Source organism: Glandiceps talaboti, chromosome 6, assembly GCF_964340395.1.
Source record: "Glandiceps talaboti chromosome 6, keGlaTala1.1, whole genome shotgun sequence".
In the NCBI taxonomy this organism is placed as follows: Eukaryota; Metazoa; Hemichordata; class Enteropneusta; family Spengelidae; genus Glandiceps; species Glandiceps talaboti.
In genome coordinates, this window is record NC_135554.1 from 7,484,091 (window position 1) to 7,506,658 (window position 22,568).

At 35.2% G+C, this 22,568-nt stretch overlaps 1 protein-coding gene across 2 annotated transcripts in view; it reads right to left on the reverse strand.

Moving 5' to 3' along the window:
- Positions 1–22,568, reverse strand: part of LOC144436161 (receptor-type tyrosine-protein phosphatase mu-like) — a 28,595-nt gene that overhangs the window by 1,427 nt on the left and 4,600 nt on the right. The window contains exons 6-25 of one of the 2 annotated variants that reach the window (XM_078124868.1): positions 21,990–22,240; positions 21,605–21,668; positions 20,935–21,043; positions 20,581–20,675; positions 20,071–20,339; positions 19,507–19,594; positions 19,228–19,304; positions 18,274–18,310; positions 17,802–17,899; positions 17,320–17,445; positions 12,792–12,946; positions 12,209–12,344; positions 11,589–11,738; positions 11,111–11,210; positions 10,468–10,547; positions 9,133–9,267; positions 8,075–8,203; positions 6,789–6,955; positions 6,450–6,585; positions 5,855–5,965 (exon numbers count right to left, since the gene is read on the reverse strand). In XM_078124868.1, the coding sequence (XP_077980994.1) occupies positions 5,891–5,965; positions 6,450–6,585; positions 6,789–6,955; positions 8,075–8,203; positions 9,133–9,267; positions 10,468–10,547; positions 11,111–11,210; positions 11,589–11,738; positions 12,209–12,344; positions 12,792–12,946; positions 17,320–17,445; positions 17,802–17,899; positions 18,274–18,310; positions 19,228–19,304; positions 19,507–19,594; positions 20,071–20,339; positions 20,581–20,675; positions 20,935–21,043; positions 21,605–21,668; positions 21,990–22,240 (2,477 nt within the window). In that variant the 3' untranslated portion in view covers positions 5,855–5,890. Of the gene's footprint in view, positions 1–5,854; positions 5,966–6,449; positions 6,586–6,788; positions 6,956–8,074; positions 8,204–9,132; positions 9,268–10,467; positions 10,548–11,110; positions 11,211–11,588; positions 11,739–12,208; positions 12,345–12,791; positions 12,947–17,319; positions 17,446–17,801; positions 17,900–18,273; positions 18,311–19,227; positions 19,305–19,506; positions 19,595–20,070; positions 20,340–20,580; positions 20,676–20,934; positions 21,044–21,604; positions 21,669–21,989; positions 22,241–22,568 lie in introns of those variants that run through there. The other variant, XM_078124869.1, reaches the window with a different exon arrangement.

The window sequence follows — 22,568 nt, forward strand, 5'->3', positions numbered from 1 at the left end:
GTATTGCTTTTCTTAGATTATATACAATAACTACCTCGTAATATCGTACACCCTGAACAGAATAACAATTAACCCTATGTTTATATTTTGTATATTTCAATTCAGCCAGCGGTAATAGACGCACCAGGTATAGAAAATATCGAAAAGTATCATCACCGTAAACTGGAATGCCTGGCAAAGTGAACTAATTTTGATATTGGTGACAGTCAGATAGAAAAGTGCGAACTATGGTTCAAGAAGACTAATGACAACAGCTTTACTGCGTGCCCCCAGTTTGTCCGTCCAAGTCAAACCTCTTTGTGGTGAATAGTTTGTTCCCCTATACGAACTACATGTTTGCTGTACGGACCTATATGGTGTCGGTGGTGGCGGTGATTCAAGTCCAGATGTAACAGAGACTACTAAATGCTTCTGTAAGTTGACATTATATATTGCAATTCTCCTCCCATGCCAAATCATAAGGACATGTAGGAGGCCATTTAGTTGCATACAATTTCAAACCTTACACACTATCGGAAGCCATATTACTTGAACACTGCCAATGCCCACATCTTACTCCCAATACATTATTATACAGCTGTGTATTGCTGTATTACCTACACTTTAACTTATTGAACAATGCTCGCTGCCAATCATATACTCGAGAGTTTTCCTTTTTTCTTATTTTTGCTATTTGCCATATGTGGTGTATATAGTTGAATGAACACTACCGAACAGAAGTCTCCAGATGGAACTGTGCTATATGATTTTTCCTTCAAAGTAGACAGTAAAACGAAGATATATCCATTTTGCCGTATGTGCCGCTGAATATTTAATTCAGAAAGTCATAGGTTTATCCTGCCAACCATGTATGTCGTATGTATATACAATATACCTATCATTTCAATTGGAATTCGTTGACAAAACATACCCACCCATAAAAACGACCTTTCTGTGAGAACAGGCCTTCCTGTGAATATTAAACCAAATTGACAATTCTCTTCTTGTCATGTCATCCCTCTAATAATTGGTCACAATAGTTTTAAAATACCAGTAATGTGAACAATTTCACTTTTTAACTAATGATTTGAAGATGCTGATATTTGGGTATATACCAAAAAATCAGTTTGACTTGATTTATCATGTATACAAAAAATATGCACTGTAGAATCAACACTATCTAGGATGTACTATATAACGAAGTAGTTATCTAACAAACAAATCAAAGAGTAAGTTCAGTTGTGGCATTGATATATCACACGATCAATAGTATACTCATATATAGTTAGTTTCCGGATATTAAAAATCAATTTAGTAAAGTGGCACGAAGGAATTTGTAATAACATCAGGTCAAATTTGAAGGGTAGATGTATATTTTATTTTTAATTTTTTTAAATTACAATAAGTGTTCATCACTGGAAGTGCTACTACTCTCAGACAACTAGTGTATATTACTATCGTCTAATGTCATCGAAAACCGATCAGTTGAGGTCAAGGATTTAAGTAAACTCATGAAGTTAGAGAATGATGAGTCCATGTAACCGTTGTTACACATTACCACTCCTTACCACAGCTTCGTAGAGCGACTTTACCAACCCAGATTGGAGGCAGCTATTCGTAGTCTAGTTTAACCCCCAGTACATGTCATAATGGACCTATTCATGGAATGGTTTATATACCAATGTCAACAGAACGAATTGTGTTATAGACCACACGAAGGTGTAACAGCTTTTGAGAGGGAGAAGCACAAGTTAGAACAGAAGGTACATGGGATGGTGGTGTGCTCTAAACTTACACTGGTTACAAGATTTCGTTAGTATTTTTTATTCAATGAAAAAAAGAATACATGTGTTAAAAAAAGAACATGAATACAAATCCATAAATTTTCATATAATTGTTGTTACAAACACAGTGTTCCTTGGGGATTAAATGCATTAAAGTTGTTAGTTTATGTCACCAGGGAGCATGTAATAATTGAAAGGCGAGGACCTGGGGAAGCAAGTTCAGTCTGCTGAGTGTTGTAAAAAGTTAAATGTGGTCCTCTCCTAAGGCTATTTTCGAAGTATAGTCATTCCTGGAAGACGAGAATGACTTAGTAAATTATGTCCCGAATAATTCCCTGGCCCCTTCCCACTTGTAATTATTAAAAGTTCCATTATACAGATTATAACACTAATACGGATATATAAACCTACATTTTGATCATGACCACAGCTGAAATACACGTGACAGTAGTAAAGTGTGTTCGAACTATCAGTCAAACACTCAAAATTCATATTACTTTTTCCGATGTTTTTTTTATTTTTATAATACTGGTATAATTATACCATTCTCGATAATTCCTTCATTCAGCCAGAAAATAGTCGTGACCTAAGGATTTTCACTACGAGTCACTAGACTGGCCACTTATTAGGTTACTCGTATTTCTTTACTTAACGAAGAAAAATATTGGGGAATAATATCTGATTATTCAATAAAGAACTGAAGATTTAACTTCCCAAAATCTGAATTTCCATAAATGTATCAGAGCGTAATGAAATGTGCTTGTTTTTCTTGGGTACATAAACAATGTAAACTTTAATGTCTAGATGCTATAATTCTAAACTGTTCTATACATGTTAATACAATGTACTATTAACTATTGCTGCATTTAAATTCTACCATCCCTACTTCTGTTTCTTAAAAGAAGATGTCCATGTTTATAATTGAAAACAACCCATTTGAGTTATTATATCAAGAGATTTATAATAAAAATACAATTCTTGACAACATTATTAAATTATTACACATAAAGATACACATTTGATTAATTATAAATGCAACTTACAAATAACAAATATTAAGTATGAAAATGGTGCTTGACTAATGACGTCCAAGTTTAATCCTATGCTATCCAGAGATGATATGATTCGTTTTTTGTCATAACTTCAAACCATGAATACATTTTTAAGCAATGCACATTTAGAAATACGTCGTTAGTCACGCACCTAAAATATTAACATTCAATGCATATCTTTTTGTGCGAAGCTAGAATTAGATACCTGTATATTATAATGAATACTGATCTGACATCGAAGGGTACACAGCATATTGTTAAATAGTACATTAATTAATATATTTTCAATATAATGGATTTATATGTTGAATGTAGACAAAACTTCATAGTAATAGTTCATGTTCAACCTGATATTAACATTGTATATACATTTTGTACGTATATCTCGTTATTAATAACTGTATGGAAGGTCTCATTTGACCACATCTTTCCATCGGGAGTACAGCCTGTGGACAGACTATGTGAATACGGTGAGTATGAGACAGTGCCAGCTTTGACTTTATTTATCCATAGCGGGACCACCCCTAGGGGATGTAGACACTCAAAACGTGCACTTCGTCTCGTACTACTCCTGGACCGGGATGATATCATGTGGATCATGGGTATTGTAAAACGTGGATAAATCAGACTTTTCGTATAGTGAGCATATATGGATTAATTACAACCATTACTGGATAAATCTACAATCTGAAAACTCCGCATATTCTAAGAACATTGATATTGTAGTAGTCTATACCTGTAGATTAAATTGCACCATTATCGTGAGGATTTAATAATTATATTAGACATATTGTATTCATATAAAAAACAGCGACGCATCATCTCCCTAACCCCAGGAAAATAAGTCTTGAGTAATATTGCACTTATCGATGTGATATACCACATTCCTAAAATGCTGTTTTATCAAATAAATCATATAAGGTCTAAAATGGAATACCTGGATTACCTGTTGAAATAGTGGAAATCATGCTATCAGAAAATCTCCACACGTATTGTATGCGTGTTCACGCGCGATATAAAACCTGAACTGCTTATATTGATCGAGGTGAGACTGACACATTCACTGTATGCTGACTGACTTTACTTGCATGTAGACAAAACTGCATATTAATATTTCATGTATTACCTGATATTATTATTGCATATATACATTTCGTAGGTATATCTCGTTATTAATAATCACTGTATGGAAGGTCTCATTAGGCCACACCTTTCCATCAGGAGTACAGCCTGTGGACAGACTGTGTGATTGTCCCGGGGGGGCAACTCCATGGGTAACATTACGGGGGGGGGGGGGGGGCTCCTCACAAGCATTAAAACCCAAACTGTTGTGATACCACTTTTATGCAAAAAAGGATACCCTTTCTGATTCCATTTTAATTAATCTAAGTACAATCGACAGGGCCGTAGCCTGACCAAATTGCCGGGGGGGGGGGGCAGAACTTTGTCTTGGTGCAATCGTGCATTTAAAATTTAGAAAAAATGATAATTTACATAAATTTGCATTCAATTTACATAATATATATTTTAGCATACGCATTTCTGGCCTAATGTCGTATCTTTCAAAGTAGTTGCCGAAAAGATGTCACATTCAAAGTAAAAAAAAATGGATGGTGTTTTCTCAAATAAGTAATACAACAAAATAATCATTTTCTTTACCCAACTTCCAAAACAGTCTGTTGTCTTGTGTTGATGGTGGCACTACAAATCTGATAACCCCATCATCATCTATATGTTGATAGTTATCATTATGGTCCGGTTCTTGGATTTTTGGATGTTTACATATTACACCATTGCTGGAGACACGCTCGAGCTCAGTCTGGTTATGGTTGCAGGAATATTGTATGCTGTACGTGACTAAAACCAAGGGTTTTCAGGGGGAGGTGGCCCTAGATCTGAAGTGGCATGAGCGACGAGAGAAGTTTTCAAGGAAGAAAAACAGGTTGAAACGCTTCCAGATTGCATAGTCTTATTTACAGACCCTTTCTGATACCAACACTTCATGAAAAGTATACCCTTTCTGATACCAACCAGCATAAAAAACGACCCCTTTCGCGCGGACCCTCCCCGTATAGCCGCCTATGGGAGTTGCCCCCCCCCCCCCCCGGGGTGATTGTGGTGAATGTGAGACAGTGCCACCTTTGACTTAATTTATCCATAGCGGGTCCCCCCCCCCGGGGGGGGGGGACGTGGACACTCAAAATTGCTCTTCGTCTCATACTTTACAGGGGTGATGTCATGTGGATCACAGGTACGGTAAAAAGCGGATAGATTTGACTTTTCATGAAGTGAGGATAAACCATGATTAATTACAACCATTATTAAGTAAACCTACAATCTGAAAACTCTTGACATTTCAAGACGTTTGACATTGAAGTAATATATACCTTTAGATTAAATTCCACCATTATTGTTATGGTTCAATACTTATATTAGATATGTTGTATATAAAAACAGTGATGCACCATCTCCCTAACCCCAGAAAAATAATCTTTGAGTAATATTGCACTTGTCTATGTGATATACCATACACTTAAAATGTTGTTTTATCAAATAAATCAAATGAGGTCTTGCGGAATACCTTGATTACCCGTTGGAATAGTGGAAATCACGCGATCAGAAAATCTCCACACGTAATGTATGCCTGTTCACGCGAGATATAAAACGTGAACTGCTGATATAGATCGAGCTGAGTCTGAAACATTCATTGTATGGTGACTGACTTTACTTTCCTCGATTAGTATATTGTTTATTTTAACTGCTACCGTAAGCATGATTATTAATAATTTGTAATGAAACGAAAGTTTGCCTGCTTCCTAATTTCAATTGTATATACAGATTGTGTTTCACAAGAAAGATATTCGACACAAGGACTGAACCCTATCCCTGCAACATTGCTTAATAAAACAAACATCACCTAGTACAGTAATTTTACAATTATGTTTTATGCAAATGTTGGATATATCGTATTTCTTTTCTTGTTTGATGTTCTCCGATAGGATCCAAACTATGGCATTCGAGGCTGCAAATAGTTCACGGGTCATAGACATTTGACTCATTTTGAAGATTCAATCGTTATTCAAAGTTGGCGTAAGTGGCAAAGGAGTCCAGGTAGGCAAGAAGGGCGTCGTAGATATATTGATATTGTGCCTGTAACAAATAATCAGGCATGCTATTAGATGTCATATGGATGAGGATTAGGTATTTAGTTTGGATTTTTTTAAATACAATTTTGGCATGGCTTCTTGCTTGAATAATCAATGTAAAACAACACGTCAACTCCTTGTTTGTTAATAGATATATTGCAAAACATTAAATGAATGTGTAAAATGTGTGTTATTATACGTACGGTGACACACTTCTTTTACTATTTGTTTAGCTCTTTGCAAATAAGTTTCAAACATAGACTATGGCTATATTGATTCGCATTGATTTTTTTCAAGTAGGACGTCATGATGATGACATTGGTTCATGAATTAAAAATCCATACTAACTACCAAATCCCACAACTGTAAGTGATGATTCATTGAATGCCATATATAGAGATAAAGCAATGACAAAAACTAGGATGGGTGACAGATCTAGACAGATGAATTATAGTTGAAAATGGACAAACATATCAGATACAACTTACAAGCGTCTCCACCATTTGAGGTCTGTTATCCCTCAGTGTCTTGACTGCCTGGAATACATTCACGATTTGCTCCATTTTGATCTTTTCGTTGGCTGCGACAAATGAGCAGAAGACACCACTTCGCCCGAGTCCATTTCTGTGGGGTGGGGGTGTAGTTAAACACGGATTCAGAAAAGTAACTTCGTTCACTCTATGCATGTTTACATTGCCTTTGATAAAACACGTTAAAATCAACAAGGGTTGGTTTGTACTGGATACATTAAGATCATCAATACAAACTGGCAGTCTTTATACATTCGTTTATCCCAGGAAGAAGTGACGTATACATAGTACACATACCTGCAGTGAACAGCTATACGGTTGTCACCGGACTGTTGCTGTGCTTTTTCAACCAATGTTAACATCTCTGACATAATGGATGTAGAATCAGGGATATCTTTGTCAGATGGCCATGCAGTCAGTTGTAAATGTGTAATCGTTCGTTTGACGACAGTCTGACCGCCCTTCTAAAATATAAATATATGGCACGTGAATAATGCACAACATGACATGATGTCTCTGGTTGGGAAATATCTGAAAACAAGTTAAACTTTAAATTTACTCCCATTTGAATCTACCTATCGTGAAGTTGTTCGCAATTAGATCTTAATTGGGAATATAATATGGATCTGCATCGTGAAGGTTTCGTGAAATAGTATTTCTCTCTGCCATATGGTATTTCCCTCTATATAAGTGAATAAAGAATGTAATGGAACAAAGCTGTCCACCAGCCACTCCAATAAATCGATGTTTGGTCGATAAACATGGACTCAAGCCTGAATTATTTGTTAAAATGACGTTAGGAACTGAGTACGCAGGCATGTCGTCGCAGTATCAGTCGTATGGAGTTGTTGTTACAATCAGAAAGTATGCTGAGTTTCAATTAGGCACGCACTGTGCTATTTCTTTAAATTCAACACAGCGATTTGTGATACGAATTACATAAGGAAAATACAGGGACTTAGAGGGCACACACATCAAATGTGATATTTTATATCACAGCCTGTATTTAATTCGTAGCAAAAATCAAAACAAAAACAATGTGTGAGATGTAAAAAGCATCGTGCTGCCTAATTAAATTCTCTATTCACTCTGGTTCGGTAATAAATCAGTACAACTCGAAATACAGGCCACTGCAGAAATCATTCAATTCAATAGTCTAATGTATACACAGTGAAATATTTTGCTTTAATGATTAAGCAACTTGACAATGCCCAGTGTTGCTCATCTAATCAGTCAATGCAAGTACACATACCCCTTGTGGTGTTTGCTTTATTGTAGTTTATGCAAAGTCAGGTTAGCCTTACAAATAAAGATATTTGACATTCAAGTGTTGCAAACATGACAACTAAGGTATCCCACACTATTTTTGACCCACCCGTTCTCTATAAGCTTTACCTGTTGTTAACATGGGACCAAACATCACTCTTAAATTAGACAACTTTGAAATTTGTTTTGCTTTTCAGAAAAGGGTTTCGTTGACTGTAAATTCAAAATGATAGCAACCACTGTATTCTTCTGTTACATTTTAAAGGCAGGTGGCCTATTACAATACACAGTGAAATGCAATTCACCTATGTTATTACCTTGGAAGAGTGGAGAGTCAAACCAATACTTCTCTCAACTATGTGACCGATATCTTCAGTCTCTAAAACCTCAACTTCAAATGGACCATATCGCATGATGCCATCGTCACACCAGTATTGTCCTTTTCTCTATTTAAGCATTTGAAACATTTTGTTAGATATATTACAATGCAGTGCATTTCTAGAAAACACAACACAACACAACACAACACAACACAACACAACACAACACAACACAACACAGAACAACCCAGAACAAAAGAACAGAACATAACGCAACAGAACATCACAGAACACAGCACAACACAGTGTAATGCAATGCAGTACATGAAAGTAACGTACATTACAGAAGAAAAGCACACTACAATACAATACAGTACAATACAATAAAATACAAGGCAAAGTAAAGCACTACAGTAAAGTACGGTAAATTAAAATAAAGTACAGCACACTGCAGTACAACTAACGGGAGAACGTCTTCTGAATGTACAAAATGTCTTACTCAAATTGCTACATTGCTTTGCACTGCCTTTTAATGCGCATCATGCAATCAATTGAAGCAATGTCTACAAATAAGATCTTTCTCGATCAAGACGACATGCTGTTACAGATATAATAACTTCTGCAATATCAGCATAATTAATGTCAAGCACGTGCGCTTGTGCTAAGTATTTGTCTTTCTTTCCTTGTGTGTTAATATACATAAGGACGGGGAGGGGGGGTAGTGTAATGGATAGCTCTTTGATTTAGGAAAATTGTTTGTATATATTACAGAACACAAAGAAGGCACTTTCCTAAATCGTATGATTGTGCAATTTTTTTTAAGTCATCATTGACAAGAGAATTGTTATATCTATCACTTCCCGTATCTGCACTGTCAATATAATTCAACTTAACAATGGTGTTTGTTTCATATAATCACTTACCGTATCACTTCACTGTCAATATAATTTATCTTAGCAATGGTGTTTGTTTTATAATTTAACTTAACATATCTTTATTGCCTATATCATTTAACATAACAATGACGTTTGTTTTTAATTCATAATAGTACTTACCATATCTTCACTGTCCATATCATTTAGCATAACAATAGTATTTGCCTTATAATCGTACACCATTCTCCAGAAATCAACAATGGTGTGTGACATCGGCATTTGTGTGGCTAGGAAGGCATCTTTACGAGTGTATGCCTAGAACAAAATGTAATATAATTAGGGCAAATACATTAAGCTATTTTTAGTTTTTATTTATGCATAATACATAGAAAGCACAATTTAGTTTTTTTTTACAGAATTAGATACCTGTTTGGTTATACAATGAATATGGAAGGTGAAATGTACGCTTATAACAAAGAATACCACCAAGTATTCATTGTAAACATGTGTTCATTACATGTATTACATTTTTTGGAGAACAATAATATCACCATAAGTCCCTAGAGAACATTGGTGACTACACATCTTTATTGCCTATATCATTAACAAATAAATACTACAAAGTATCTGATAATGTAGGAAATTGCCGAATTTCGGTAAATGAACATGAAAATCAGAGTCAAGGCCAAAGGTCAATGTCTCAGAAGCAAATTTAAACCTGGCAATATTGAATAGACAATTGGATGTAGACTCTATGTATTAAGGTTGTTGAGTTATATGGCTAATCATTATTATTCACTTCAAACATAACTGCCATTGAGTAAAACAGTAATGCATTTATATGTTTCTCTTGTGTGCATTCTATAAACATGAAAGAAAAGACACAAGTCACACATAATTGCTACAAAGTGACTGCAATATGTAATTGATTGCTTAATTGTGATGATCCACTCTGTAGATCAGGGTTAAGGTCAAATGCCACTCATACAAGAGAGCTTGCATATGATTATATGGGGTTAGACACTTGAATAGATTCGATTTATTGAAGTTTGTGAGTCATGCAGTAATATAGTGAGTTTTTACTATAAATATGACTGCCATTTAGGGAATATTACATAAGCACCAAAAATAATGCTTGTGTATATACTTTTTCAATATTACTTGTAAACATGATTTTAAAGAAAGTGGCAATATATAAACACTACAATGTGCCTGTAATAGACAGGACTTGGCTTGATTTTGAAAGTCAAGGTCAGGGTCAAGCCCTCCGTAGATAGATTGCATCTGATAATAGGGGGTGAGACACTTTAATGGATTGTCTAAATTGATTTTTATATAAAAAAATATGGTCACCATTTTGTCAGATTTCAATATATAAAAAAAATTGATGTGCATATGTCCCATTTTAAAGAAATCTGACTGCATGACATGCATTATTGAAGGACGGACGCCCGGATATACACACGGATTAACCCCATCGAAATTGCCATGCCTTCGAAGTTTAAAAATACTAACGGTGAGAAAGCTCGCATTGATATAATCAGTGGATCCCTTGATATTTGCTGGTGTCGTCAGAAGTGGTCTACATCGATCAACTGCAAGTAAATGGTTAGATAAAGCACATGTTATACAATTGCCAAACAACTCGTGAATGAGAATATCTTCGTTTCTACGACTGGTAAATAATCAGGCCACATATCTTCACATTTTCAAGGAAGATGGAAGATTAAAACATATTGGTTGAGCGAATGAGTTACTCATTTGCCATGTGTTATGGACATGACACTATTAGCAAGAAAAATTCTGAAAAAGACACTTTCCAATTTTTAGTTCAGATTGGGTTCAATTCTGTACATTTATGCTTATGAGGTTTCTGTACTTTCCCATTAACTCATGTATAATCGGATTCTACTCCTCTCAAAAAAGTAATTCATATTGCTAGTCCGAAGAGATTTAAATACATTTGCATTCAGTTTAGAATAAATTAATCAGTTCAACCACGCACTAAACATATGAATATTCAAATCTACTTTCAATCACTGCTATCACAAACAAGGAAGCATCCTTGATAAATAATCCACCCCTTCCTCCAGTTACATTTCCCAATCGACTATCGTCGAGTGACAGTATGTTTGAACGTCAAAATGTGTGTGCTTACTTGGTATTATCTCAGGGTATCTATTTTTACCAAAGTTTTCCTTTTCTCTCCCATCAGAACATTCGCCATCAATTGGTTCACTGGAAACTTCATTAAGGATCTTAAATAACAAAAACACAGTAGTGATCGTAGCATATATATATATTACTATGCAAACGATTTAACCTTACAAAATTATTCGGATAACCATTTTAGAAGACCTACAGTAGACGATATAATACTATAAATATATCGTTCATGAGGAGATAGATTGTCATGATAGTGATATTTTAAGAATTGAATTGGACCAAGTTGTATTTTGCATGCCATAGAACGACTAGGAATCGTGACAATTATTTACAAGCTTTCCTCTTGCTCATTATGGGCTAATAAAATTTTGCAGAAATAATGTGAATATCTACCATATCGACATAGTTATAATAATTATGTCTACCACAACAAAAACTTCTCACTTTAACCTGAGAGGTTATCTACTTACTTGAAATTCTTTATCTAATGCAGACTTTCGTGTTGCTTTGTCTTTCATCTTTAGCTCCGTTAGCTTCATCCTCAGATTTCCTGTCTCTATTTCTGTATTTCCATATAAAGTAGCCTCTAGCACTGCAGAGTAGATAAACTCATACTGGTCCTATAGGTAAACATGGATACATGGGGCACTGTTATAATGTCAAAATTCATGACACGTTATAATTAGGAAATGTAAACATACCTGGAAAAGTATTGTCAGTGTACTTTTACCTCACATTAACACACCTTGTTATGTGAGTTGATACTGTGTAGTTTAAAGGCCCTGTCTTGTGACATCTTAGAAGTTACCACGGATTAATTGTGATGTCATGATAATTGTACACGTGCTAAACAGGTTAAGGCTTCGCCTAATAGTCAATACGATATGTGTCCAATGGTTGGCCACACTGTGTGGTATTACACTTAAATCCGTCTCTCCTATTATACTGATTTGGTATTACATCTTTATTTTCTGTTGTAACTCTAAAATTGTGTAATCAATTTTAAACTTTACAATATTAAAATCATCTTATTTGCTAAATAATCGATGTGCATATGTGCCGATAGGAAACAAGTAGCGGTTTTACTCACACTCGTCTGCACAAAATGCATCCGGTCTTGCCTTGCTTGATATACGAAATTGAAAATGTCTACTTTGCCTTCTGCCTCAGCCATCTCTAACATGGAATCGATTGTTATAAATGTCCCAGTACGCCCAACACCAGCACTAGGTAAATATGCGATATGATTATGAAAATTTATTGGAGAAGTACAGACTGAGTACATTTATTTTGATATTGATCAAACTTCAGTTGAGTACATTTATTAGACATTATTTGTATTTAAACATGAAGAATTGTCACATGTGGAGTAATAATGAACATATGGTCAATCGTTAGTTATATTGGTTTCTGTAGTGAATATGCATATCATGTTTTCATTTTTGGACGCTGGAGTACGAAGATCAGCAGATCAAAATACGATTAATATATAGCATGCACTTTCTTTCTAGTCTGATCTATTTTGATTTATGTAAAACAATTATTAATTACAAGATATCTGTGGTCATTTCCAAATCGGTAAGCCATCATTATCTCTCTCATGTACTAGTATTTTTGAAAGTAATACAATTGCATGCTAACTTTCTGACGGTTCGGCTATTACGTGCACCAACCTGCAATGGACGATCAAAGGACCAGCATTGGATGGATTGTAGGCTCTGATACGTCGAAGAAATGCCAACACAGTAGATGGATATTGTGGTACACCCATGTCAGGCCACACGGTGAAATGAAATTGCTTTATTTCACGCACTCGTCCTTGGTCCACCTAGATCATTATACAATACGTAAAAAATAAATATACACGCAGTGAGTTGTTTTACCTACTACTACCTCAACCCCTTTATGATGATGACGTTGCGATACAGCTTCATCCCAATCTCCTATTTTCGAATATTCATACTCAAACCACATGACGTTGATGGGTTGTCAGGGGCATTATTATATCATTATTAAAATTATTATTATTATTATTATTATTATTATTATTATTATTATTATTATTATTATTATTATTACAAGTGGAGGGGTTTAAATAGTACATAATAATGAAAAATGTTGTGAGAACTTTAGAGGAATATCACTTATGGTTGGTTTGTATACGTAGGAGGTGTAAAGGTTGACGTTTTACACCCACAAGTAATTGTTCAATATTTCCCATTCAAGCTTCAAGTCGTAACAATTGAGTGCTTGGTACTTGCCATGTATATGAATAAAAGTATGACAATATTATTTTATTTATGACTAAATTGGCACTAGCACTGTGGCCCAGCGAAGATCTCAATTGTCCAGTATTCCCCGAAGCATTTAAGGCACTAATATTTGATTGACAGCTACGGTATTGGTAATGATGACTCAGGTTTTCACAAATCCCCTTTGGATTTTTCAGACAGATTGGTGTGCATTTGAAAAAGTTGAACATGAGCTGAGCGAAGTTTAGTTGTCATATAATAATGTTGCAAAGTTTAGTGAAAAGGATATCGATTTCAAGTTTTTCTGATATGAGCGCAGTAGTACTGTACTGAGTGTGGTGAGTGTCCGTGGAACACATATCGCTGACCTGTTGATAGCATTACATGTATTTGCTGACGGGTATTAAACTAAAATATACAGAATAACTCGAAACTCTCGATTTTATTTGCCACACAGCTTTCATGAAATTAAAGACTGTTTTTTGTGAAAGCAAATGCTAGGTCAGTCTGTATGTATTACGTGTAATTTACTTACAGAATAACGAAGTTAGAGGTCTGTATTAATGTAGATGTACATGGTAAAATGTGCTGGTTTACAGATTACAACATTATGGTTTTCTTAATGAGTTTTAACAACATAGTCAGCGATAGCACATCATTTTCCAGAAAAGAATTTAAAAAATGACAAATCTAAAACCAAGAGATGTTTAACAAAACCCCTTTGGTCTCTATTTATGAATTTTCAGACCGATTGGTGCGCATTTGAAAAAGTTGAACGTGAGCAAAGTTCAGTTGTCATAAAAGAACACGGCCATTGTTTTTCTATGGGAAATCTGACATAGTATTCGGAAGTAAATGTCAAATTCCCACTCAGCCTACAATCGCTTGATTTAATTTTTTTCATCTTTGCGTTACTTGCGATACAATTTTGAGATTTTAAGTCGTTTGAATCTCTTCTAATATCGTATGGTTTTGATTTGATTTGATCGCAATCGAAAATGCAATGTCATTGTGCTGGCATGCCATACAGTTGACTTGACCTGTGTCTTCTGCTACTGTAAAACGTTGTAGAATATTGTTTCGTTTACTACAAATTGTACTTTCATGAATAGCCGATAACATGTAATAATATTATAATATTAATCCGAATGCAAAAACGTACCTGAAGTTATGAAATGTACGGCACACATGTGGAGTGCACGTGATATAGGTCATTCCAGGCATGATGATATTGTTACACTGTGTAACATTGTATCACGTTCACAAGGTGTTTACGTGTGCACAGTGTGTGCGTACTAAAACAACGCAAATAAAAGGTCACGACCTTGATGGTGACACAACTGCGAAATCATGGATAATTTATCAATATTCCCTAAAAATGGAAGGCATGGAAGGCTACTCATCCTCAACTATATAAAGCGGCACTGTGTTCAATCATAACGCAAATAACGGTTTCCTTGAACGCAACTTTGGATGGATATTTTGGTACACGACTTTCAATGTTGTGTCAAACCGGACCTTATAACTCAAAGACCTATGTAATCAAATGTTACATCGCTTATCCATCATGACCATATCATATATTCAACTGAAGTTTATGTACTACGTGTGCATATATATATATATATGTATATATGATTTACACTGCCAAGAAAGGAAAGTTGAACTTTGTTCATAGCAAAAGGTATGTAGAGCTGATGACTTCGTTAACGTACATGGTTGTAAATGTCAGCGCAACTGAAAAGGACAAGAATATGTCAAGATGGGGTTCGTTTGTACTAGTCCTGCTTACATGACGGTGCACAAGTCTATATTACTGACTTGACTCTGAGGTAGGAGGGACAATTGTCAGAATCGAGTCCCGGATTACTCCGCAGGACTACGTTTGTACTTAAGGTGTATGTCAGATGTATTTCTTTACTAAAACATGGCATTTGTAATGTAAGCATATTTTATGTTTCCATGGAAGCCACTCTCCAATTTTAGATAATCTGTCTTACAATGGAACACTGGTCTAAGACGCCATGTGGGTCATTTGATGTTCGTTCAAACCTTACAATCTTGCTGTGTTGAACTCAGGAGTCGGTCGGAAATAAAAAGTTTTTTTCTGATGTCGGAGCTGCAAATTAGGGTTGCTGCATCTCTTTCATTTGTTTCTTTTGGGAAAAATACGACAGTCTGGTTTTCAATGGCCACGTCAGTATCGAACGAACGCTAGGTCCTCCTTCGATCTAGACGCATCATGTGTCATCGCAGTACGTACAATATATTAATTAATTAAGATTAATACTCACAGTGTTACAGCGAATTGGCTAGCTAGCCTCACAAATAGCAAAGTCATCGGAAATGTGGTCGGATGTACTATCTCTGTTGATAACTATGTACACACTTTTTTTTATTATGCCAATTTTTATGTCTAATTTTTCAAAAAATCACAGAATATGGTTATTTTGGTTACCATGGCAACTGATGTTCATTAAATGACCACGTTTTTGAATTCAGCATGACAAACTACCCTTGGTAGTGGGGTCAATGTGCAAATAAAAAGATATTTATCAGATTTATAATGTTATTTGTGAGATGTATGTGTATGCAATGAAAACATAATTTTCACGTCTACCTTATGTTTCCATGGAAACAGCCATCCAATTCTATACAATTTATGTTACACCAGGTAGCACTAACTCATACATGTCTAAAACAAGGACATTTTTTCACTGTATTATCTTTTTTTCAATGTTTTATGTCAATTTTTGGAAAAATGATTAACATATTATGGTGATTTTGGTTACCATGGCAACAGATGTTCATAAAATGACCCCCTTTTTTGAGCTCAGCATACAAAACTACCCCAGGTAGGGTGGTTAATATTCGAATAAACCTGTTTATTATAAAAATTATGATTGCTATGTACTATTATTATAATTATTATAACACTAAAATTAAACTTGGGCTAATGATGGATGGATGGCGATTATGTATTATATATGGCAAGCGTTATGAGCTCAAATACATCACTTCCATTCGACAATGATATCCATTGTATGTACAAATGTGTGATAATCCGTACTCTAAATTTAAAAATGTACACACCTTACTCAACCATGCACTCTATAATGTGCCATGTGACGTAGCAAACATCATGGTTACGTCAATTATTTTAGAGAGTCAGTTTATTCTTAACAAAAGAATATGTGCGTTTACAATAATATTTTACATTCCAAATGAAAAAATAACGACAACCTTTATCAATGTTGTATATTTGTTATTTTAAGTAATTTCATGAAATAATCTGATAATTTCATTTCGAGAGAAAAATGAGTCCCTGTAAAAGACATATAATCTCTTAATAATTTATGTGTGGATGACTTGATTGTGTTTGTTAAATTTTGAATAATGAGGGAAAAGTCAGAGTTATTTATAAGTTAGTCGTCTGAAGATCACATAGAGCACGGAACTCTGACTAAGGGCTTATGACCTCTATTTCGTGAATTAAGTCTATTATGTCTTGTTACTTATTTTGCATTGAGCACCTTACATGTATAAATATCACATCTTGTTATGGACAGACACTCGCATGGGGTCTGTGCATTATAGTTTTGGAGTTATGCAATACGTATTGATGTTAACGTGTAATGTGGCTACCAGCACCTAACATTCATATATCACAAATCGCAGCGAGGTGCGTACGTGCAACATGAGAAGTCACCTTTTTGCCAGGTTTGAATGGAATTGGATTTGCTGGTTAGAGAAATGGTGTATTCTGTAGGTACACACACACACACACACACGCACACGCACACACACACACACACACACACACACACACACACACACACACACAGGTGAACAAACAACTGCATACAAGCGCGGATGGAGGGACATATGGATGAAGTGATTTGTGAGTTTGTGAGGTGGGGCTAGAATAATAACATTTGGTATAACTTACTTTCTTCACATGGAATGTTCGGATCATGGAATCTACAAAAACCTCTTCACGGACGTTTTTGACTGAAATAGCTCCGTACACTTTTTCGCCTTCTGGTTGATCTGGCCAATACTTTGCACATTTTTCCTGAGGTGGACATAATGGGATAGCAAATACAATTTCAGTGTTGTCAACATAAATGTTACAGAAAACCCATAACTTTGTGTCGATTGCAAAAAGCTATTTATGATTTCCCAGTCGTAAAGTAAACTACGCATTTGTGAGCACAGCTGTTAACTGTACCACTATATCTCTAATATATCATTTCACTAATTGTAAAATATTACAAACCATGTGCCACTTCTTAATTACACTACACCCTTGAACAAATCTCTATTTGTAATGATATGATGTGTAATAACCCATAGGGTCAATATAAATTGGAGTGGAGTTGGTCTTTAAATAATGTCAACATATCCTTCAATTGTTTATGTCAGTCTCACCTTATTCTTCTCCTTTAAATTGGTAGCCATAAGTATACAGGTACTCTTCTCCTGCCATACCATTTTCCATAGATCAGCAATTGTCCATACCTTTGGACCTGCATGTTAGACAAACAACAGTTGCATTTCAGATATCGTCAATCAAAGAATAAACACATATTGAACAAAGACTGTCTGGGATTGACCCGTCAACTCCACCTGGGGAAATGCGACGACTAGCTTGATAACTGTCAACTTTAAAACATGCTCGGGGATTTTTTTAATTAAATCACATCTTGTTAGATCATTTTGAGGTTTAATACTCACGACTGATATGCCTATGACTATCACTGCCAAAAGACGACCACTCAGTGTTTTGAAATAATTGCAATCAGTGGACATAGCTTTGAAATCAAACTTTTATTTTTACACTTTGTGTAAGCTGTTTACATGAAATTAACATCTTGTGTGGAATCAAATAATAAATACATACCCTGGGTAGCTATGTAAGCTTTCTTTTTCTTGTAGCCCTGTAAATTTGTGATGAAAAATAAAAAAAAATTCTTATCAAAAAATCTTAATATTCAATTATATATGCATTTATATGTATACATGTATATACATATTTATTTAATCAAATACAGTTTTGCCCTGTTTAAACGTAATTATTATATATGCATATTAGTTAGTGTTCACATTGTATGTAAACCAGTTAACTGTGAATTTCTATATTACAAGTGACGGGGGTGGTTGGTCAAAAGCATTGTATTGGACAAGCACATGATAAAGGTGCGTGATAGCCATCAAATCAGAACTGATTTAATACAAATACGCTCGAAAATGGTATATGTCACAGTGTATAAGCGATTAGTATTCCAATCTATGCCAACATCTACATTAAATCTTATCTTGTTAGTCTTGTGAACGCCTATTCAGGAATTGGACCAGGGTGCTAGCTACTGACTAAACACACCTACATACATCTATATTCTACGATCTAATAGTGTAACAAGTAAAGTGTGAGCAATTGTTGTATAGTTGACACTTTTATGATGTGATCAGTCCTTGGAGGGAGCTAGATCTTGTGTACCATTGAACATTTTGGTTTCTAGTTTTGTTCTAATTCATGGTTAAACATACTCTGGTAGTGGTATGGCAGTTTGGTGGTTTACGATTTTATACATGATGTATAAGCGTATTTGCTGTAGTCTTGTGTATGATTGTTGTTTGACTGTGGTGAACATTGACCAAGGTCACGCCATATGAATCCCAGTGTTCTAGAGGCATTTGATGTTAATGCTGCAATGTGTTGTTTCCAACTTAGTTTTTCATGACTGTTGAAAGTGTGTCTCCTTCGATGGTGTATGCAACATAATATATGTTAGAAGTGACATACCAAAAATTGTCCCTACTAAACTAAGACTTTGTAATATATAGGTTTACTTACATTTATGTAGGATGCATTGATGTAGTCAGATTCTGAATCTTCATTTTCATCATCCAATATAACCCGTGAATGGTCATCTACATGCAGAGATAAAGACGGGATCAATTTATGCGCACAAAACTGATATAACAGAACACAGACGGCGAAGGGTGTTATAGATCTAATTGGAACATTGAAAACACAACTCTGTCGAATATATATTATAGTATAAACGAATGTGAGATCTAGTCATACAGGAGTACACATAAGCTTGAACATGAGAATGTAAGAGAGACTTACATGCCAATACGTTCCTGAATCGATTCTTCGGTTTATTGATATCCGTCAGCGAAAACGTGTATGCCGCTACATCATCCGGTGGTAACAACTGCGAAAAGGATGGAATTTATAAGTCTCAACTATGTAGTTTAAGGTTATCTCTTGCAATCCCCTTAAGACAAGAACATTAAATTTATTGTAGGATATGCCTTGTCCATCACGAAAATAACATTCTCTTCAAAGATGGCGACGACAAAGACGATGTCGACAACCCTAACTATCATCACCACCACCACCACCACCACCACCACGACAACAACAACAACAACAACAACAACAACAACAACAACAACAACACCATCAATTACACTACCATCTACGTATACTGTTACAATAATGTCCAACGATATATTGTGTCAATGTTTAGCAAACATATATTCCAGAACTTTTAAACAAATCAATAACTACGATTTCACTTTCCTGAGATTTACAATAGCCGCCTTTTCATTTCAATTTGTATCTATTATTTTTTTCTTGTAGTTTTTGAAAGGCCAAACCCTCCACACTTGTATATATATTATTTACCTTGTACTCTGTTTTAAATCCGTCTGTTTCGCTCTTATTCTTTCTTTTGATGTAGGCTACAAGATCTTTGATTTTGATTGGTTGTATCTCCGGTTTACGTGCTGTGGCAGTTTCACGGATTTGAGTGACTGTGGTATCAGGCTTTGGTGCTATTGGTGGTTTACTCTTAAGCTCCGGTTTGAACGGCACTTCCTCGTCTTCTGTAACATTCTGTTCATGGGTTTGTACATTCGCATATGGATTCTCTGTACGGATAATTCGTGTGCTATCTGGACAACGGTAAAGAGAGGTAACATATATGAGGTCGCACATAGATGCTTAGATATGTGTTGGACATTTATAATTTTGAATGCCCAGGACTGCGAACCTTGTAAATATAAGGTTAGGAATACTATACCAGTAACAAAGATAAAGGTTTCTTATTACAAGGAAAACTGTAAACATTATCGGTATGTAGTCTAGTAAACTAGACGATGTATTTCTTTTTTCCAACTTGAAATAAGAAGTTACCTTCGGTGTCCAGTGGACATACATATGATACTTCTGTGGTGTTTTCATAGTTTGCGTCTCTGTTTTTCGAGAATATATCCAATGATCTACCAGTTCTATGAAAAAACAAGTTAAATATAACTTAAGTGTTCGTATTTGCTTCGATAGATTTCAATAAATTATGGGATATATTTGTGAATTATTAAATTTGAATATAAATGTACACATATTGGGATACATAATTATATTCATATCGATTATTTCTAAAACCGAACTTAAGTTATGCGATATTATTATTGGCAAGGGTATGTTGTATTTATAATATACTATTGAGCATTTTAACCACATGTAAACTGAAAGGGGGAATTCACTTACCGTCTTCGGTAAACAAACAAAGATAAGATCAACACAAGTAGAACAAGGACAAACACACCAACTACAGACCCATATATCACTACAGGAGATGAACCGGCCGATGGCAAAGCTGAAAGAGTAGTGTAAACCAAGTAATAGTTTCTTTACTGTGCTGAATGTCGAATGACTTCGACATTCAGCACAGATTAACTCCCATCTTCTCCAGAATGTCCTGCTAATCATAGCAAGTTGATAATTCCGGTTTGGAAGTTAATATCCACATCCCCCCCCCAAAAAAAAAAAATAAAAAAAAAAATAAATAAATAAATCCAGCAACAAAAACAAACAAACAGGCAAACAAACAAACAAACAAACAAACAAACAAACAAACAAATGCATGAATAAACAAACAAACAAACAAACAGACAGACAGACAGACAGACAGACAAACAAACAAACAACAACAATAACCACACGTTAGAAGAATTCCTTTAAAATGACACGTCCCAATAAACAGATTACATATTTGTGATTCTTAAACTGTGTGGCGTACGCATCTAATCCCCTATTCACTGTCTGCTGGACCTAATCAGAGGTGGAGGTATTCTGCTGACAGCTTTGGGACGTGTGGCCAATTGCGTCGATTTTCAGAATTAAAATTCTAGCATAATACTATACAAACTTTACTCACGTTTTGTATCAGCTGTTGCTGCGTTACTTCTAATACTGGTACAGCAACTATTTTCGGCAACAACCTATGGGGAAACAATCAGTTGCCAAAGTTGTAAGTCAAACACGAAAAATACACACTCAATCCCTTTTACCTTGGAAGACCATGTATACTATTTTAAGTATTTAACTAAAATTGCTCTATAGAACACCTTGGATAACCTAATGATAGTAGGAGACTCCTGTACATGTATAGGTTGGGCAGCCCAGATTGGGCAATACAATACTTCGATGTGTGGACTCGGCTATTCGATGGGCTATTCCAGAAGCATCAGGCATTGTCAATTCTATTTGACTAAGGACAAGTTTTTACGTCGACCTAATGAATCAGATTCGCTTTTCTTTACCTGCAAGGTATAATTAGTGTTCGGCATCAGTTCTCCAATTTTATAATACACACTTTTACTGGCATCGGTGGTGACATCGCTGTTCAGGATGTATCTAACTTGGCTAGCACTACTTTCGTCTTTGTCTGTTTCCCAATAGTGTATCACGTAAGATATCAAAATACCATTTGGACACTGTGGGGGATTCCATGTTGCTTTTATTTCTGTGTCTGATACTCTTTGAGTCTGCAAATGTAATGGCATCGATGGCTCTACAACAAAGCCAACACGATAAATACATAAATAATCCATAAAACGAACCCTACGTTGCATCATCTGACAAACAGGGAAGCTTTTCCTGACTCGTATCCAACGTCGACAGCAATGATACAAAATTATCACATTGAAAATTACTGTGAATCAATCCATTAACGGTCTACAAAGCGTGAACATCAACATTTTTTTTTAAATTATAAAATTTATTAATTTCAACTATTAACTTTCAACGAATAGAAATAAGCATACAATAGCGGAATACTGCATTAAATCTAAATTCATGTAAATATTTAATGTAATCAAATAACATAATCTTTACAACCA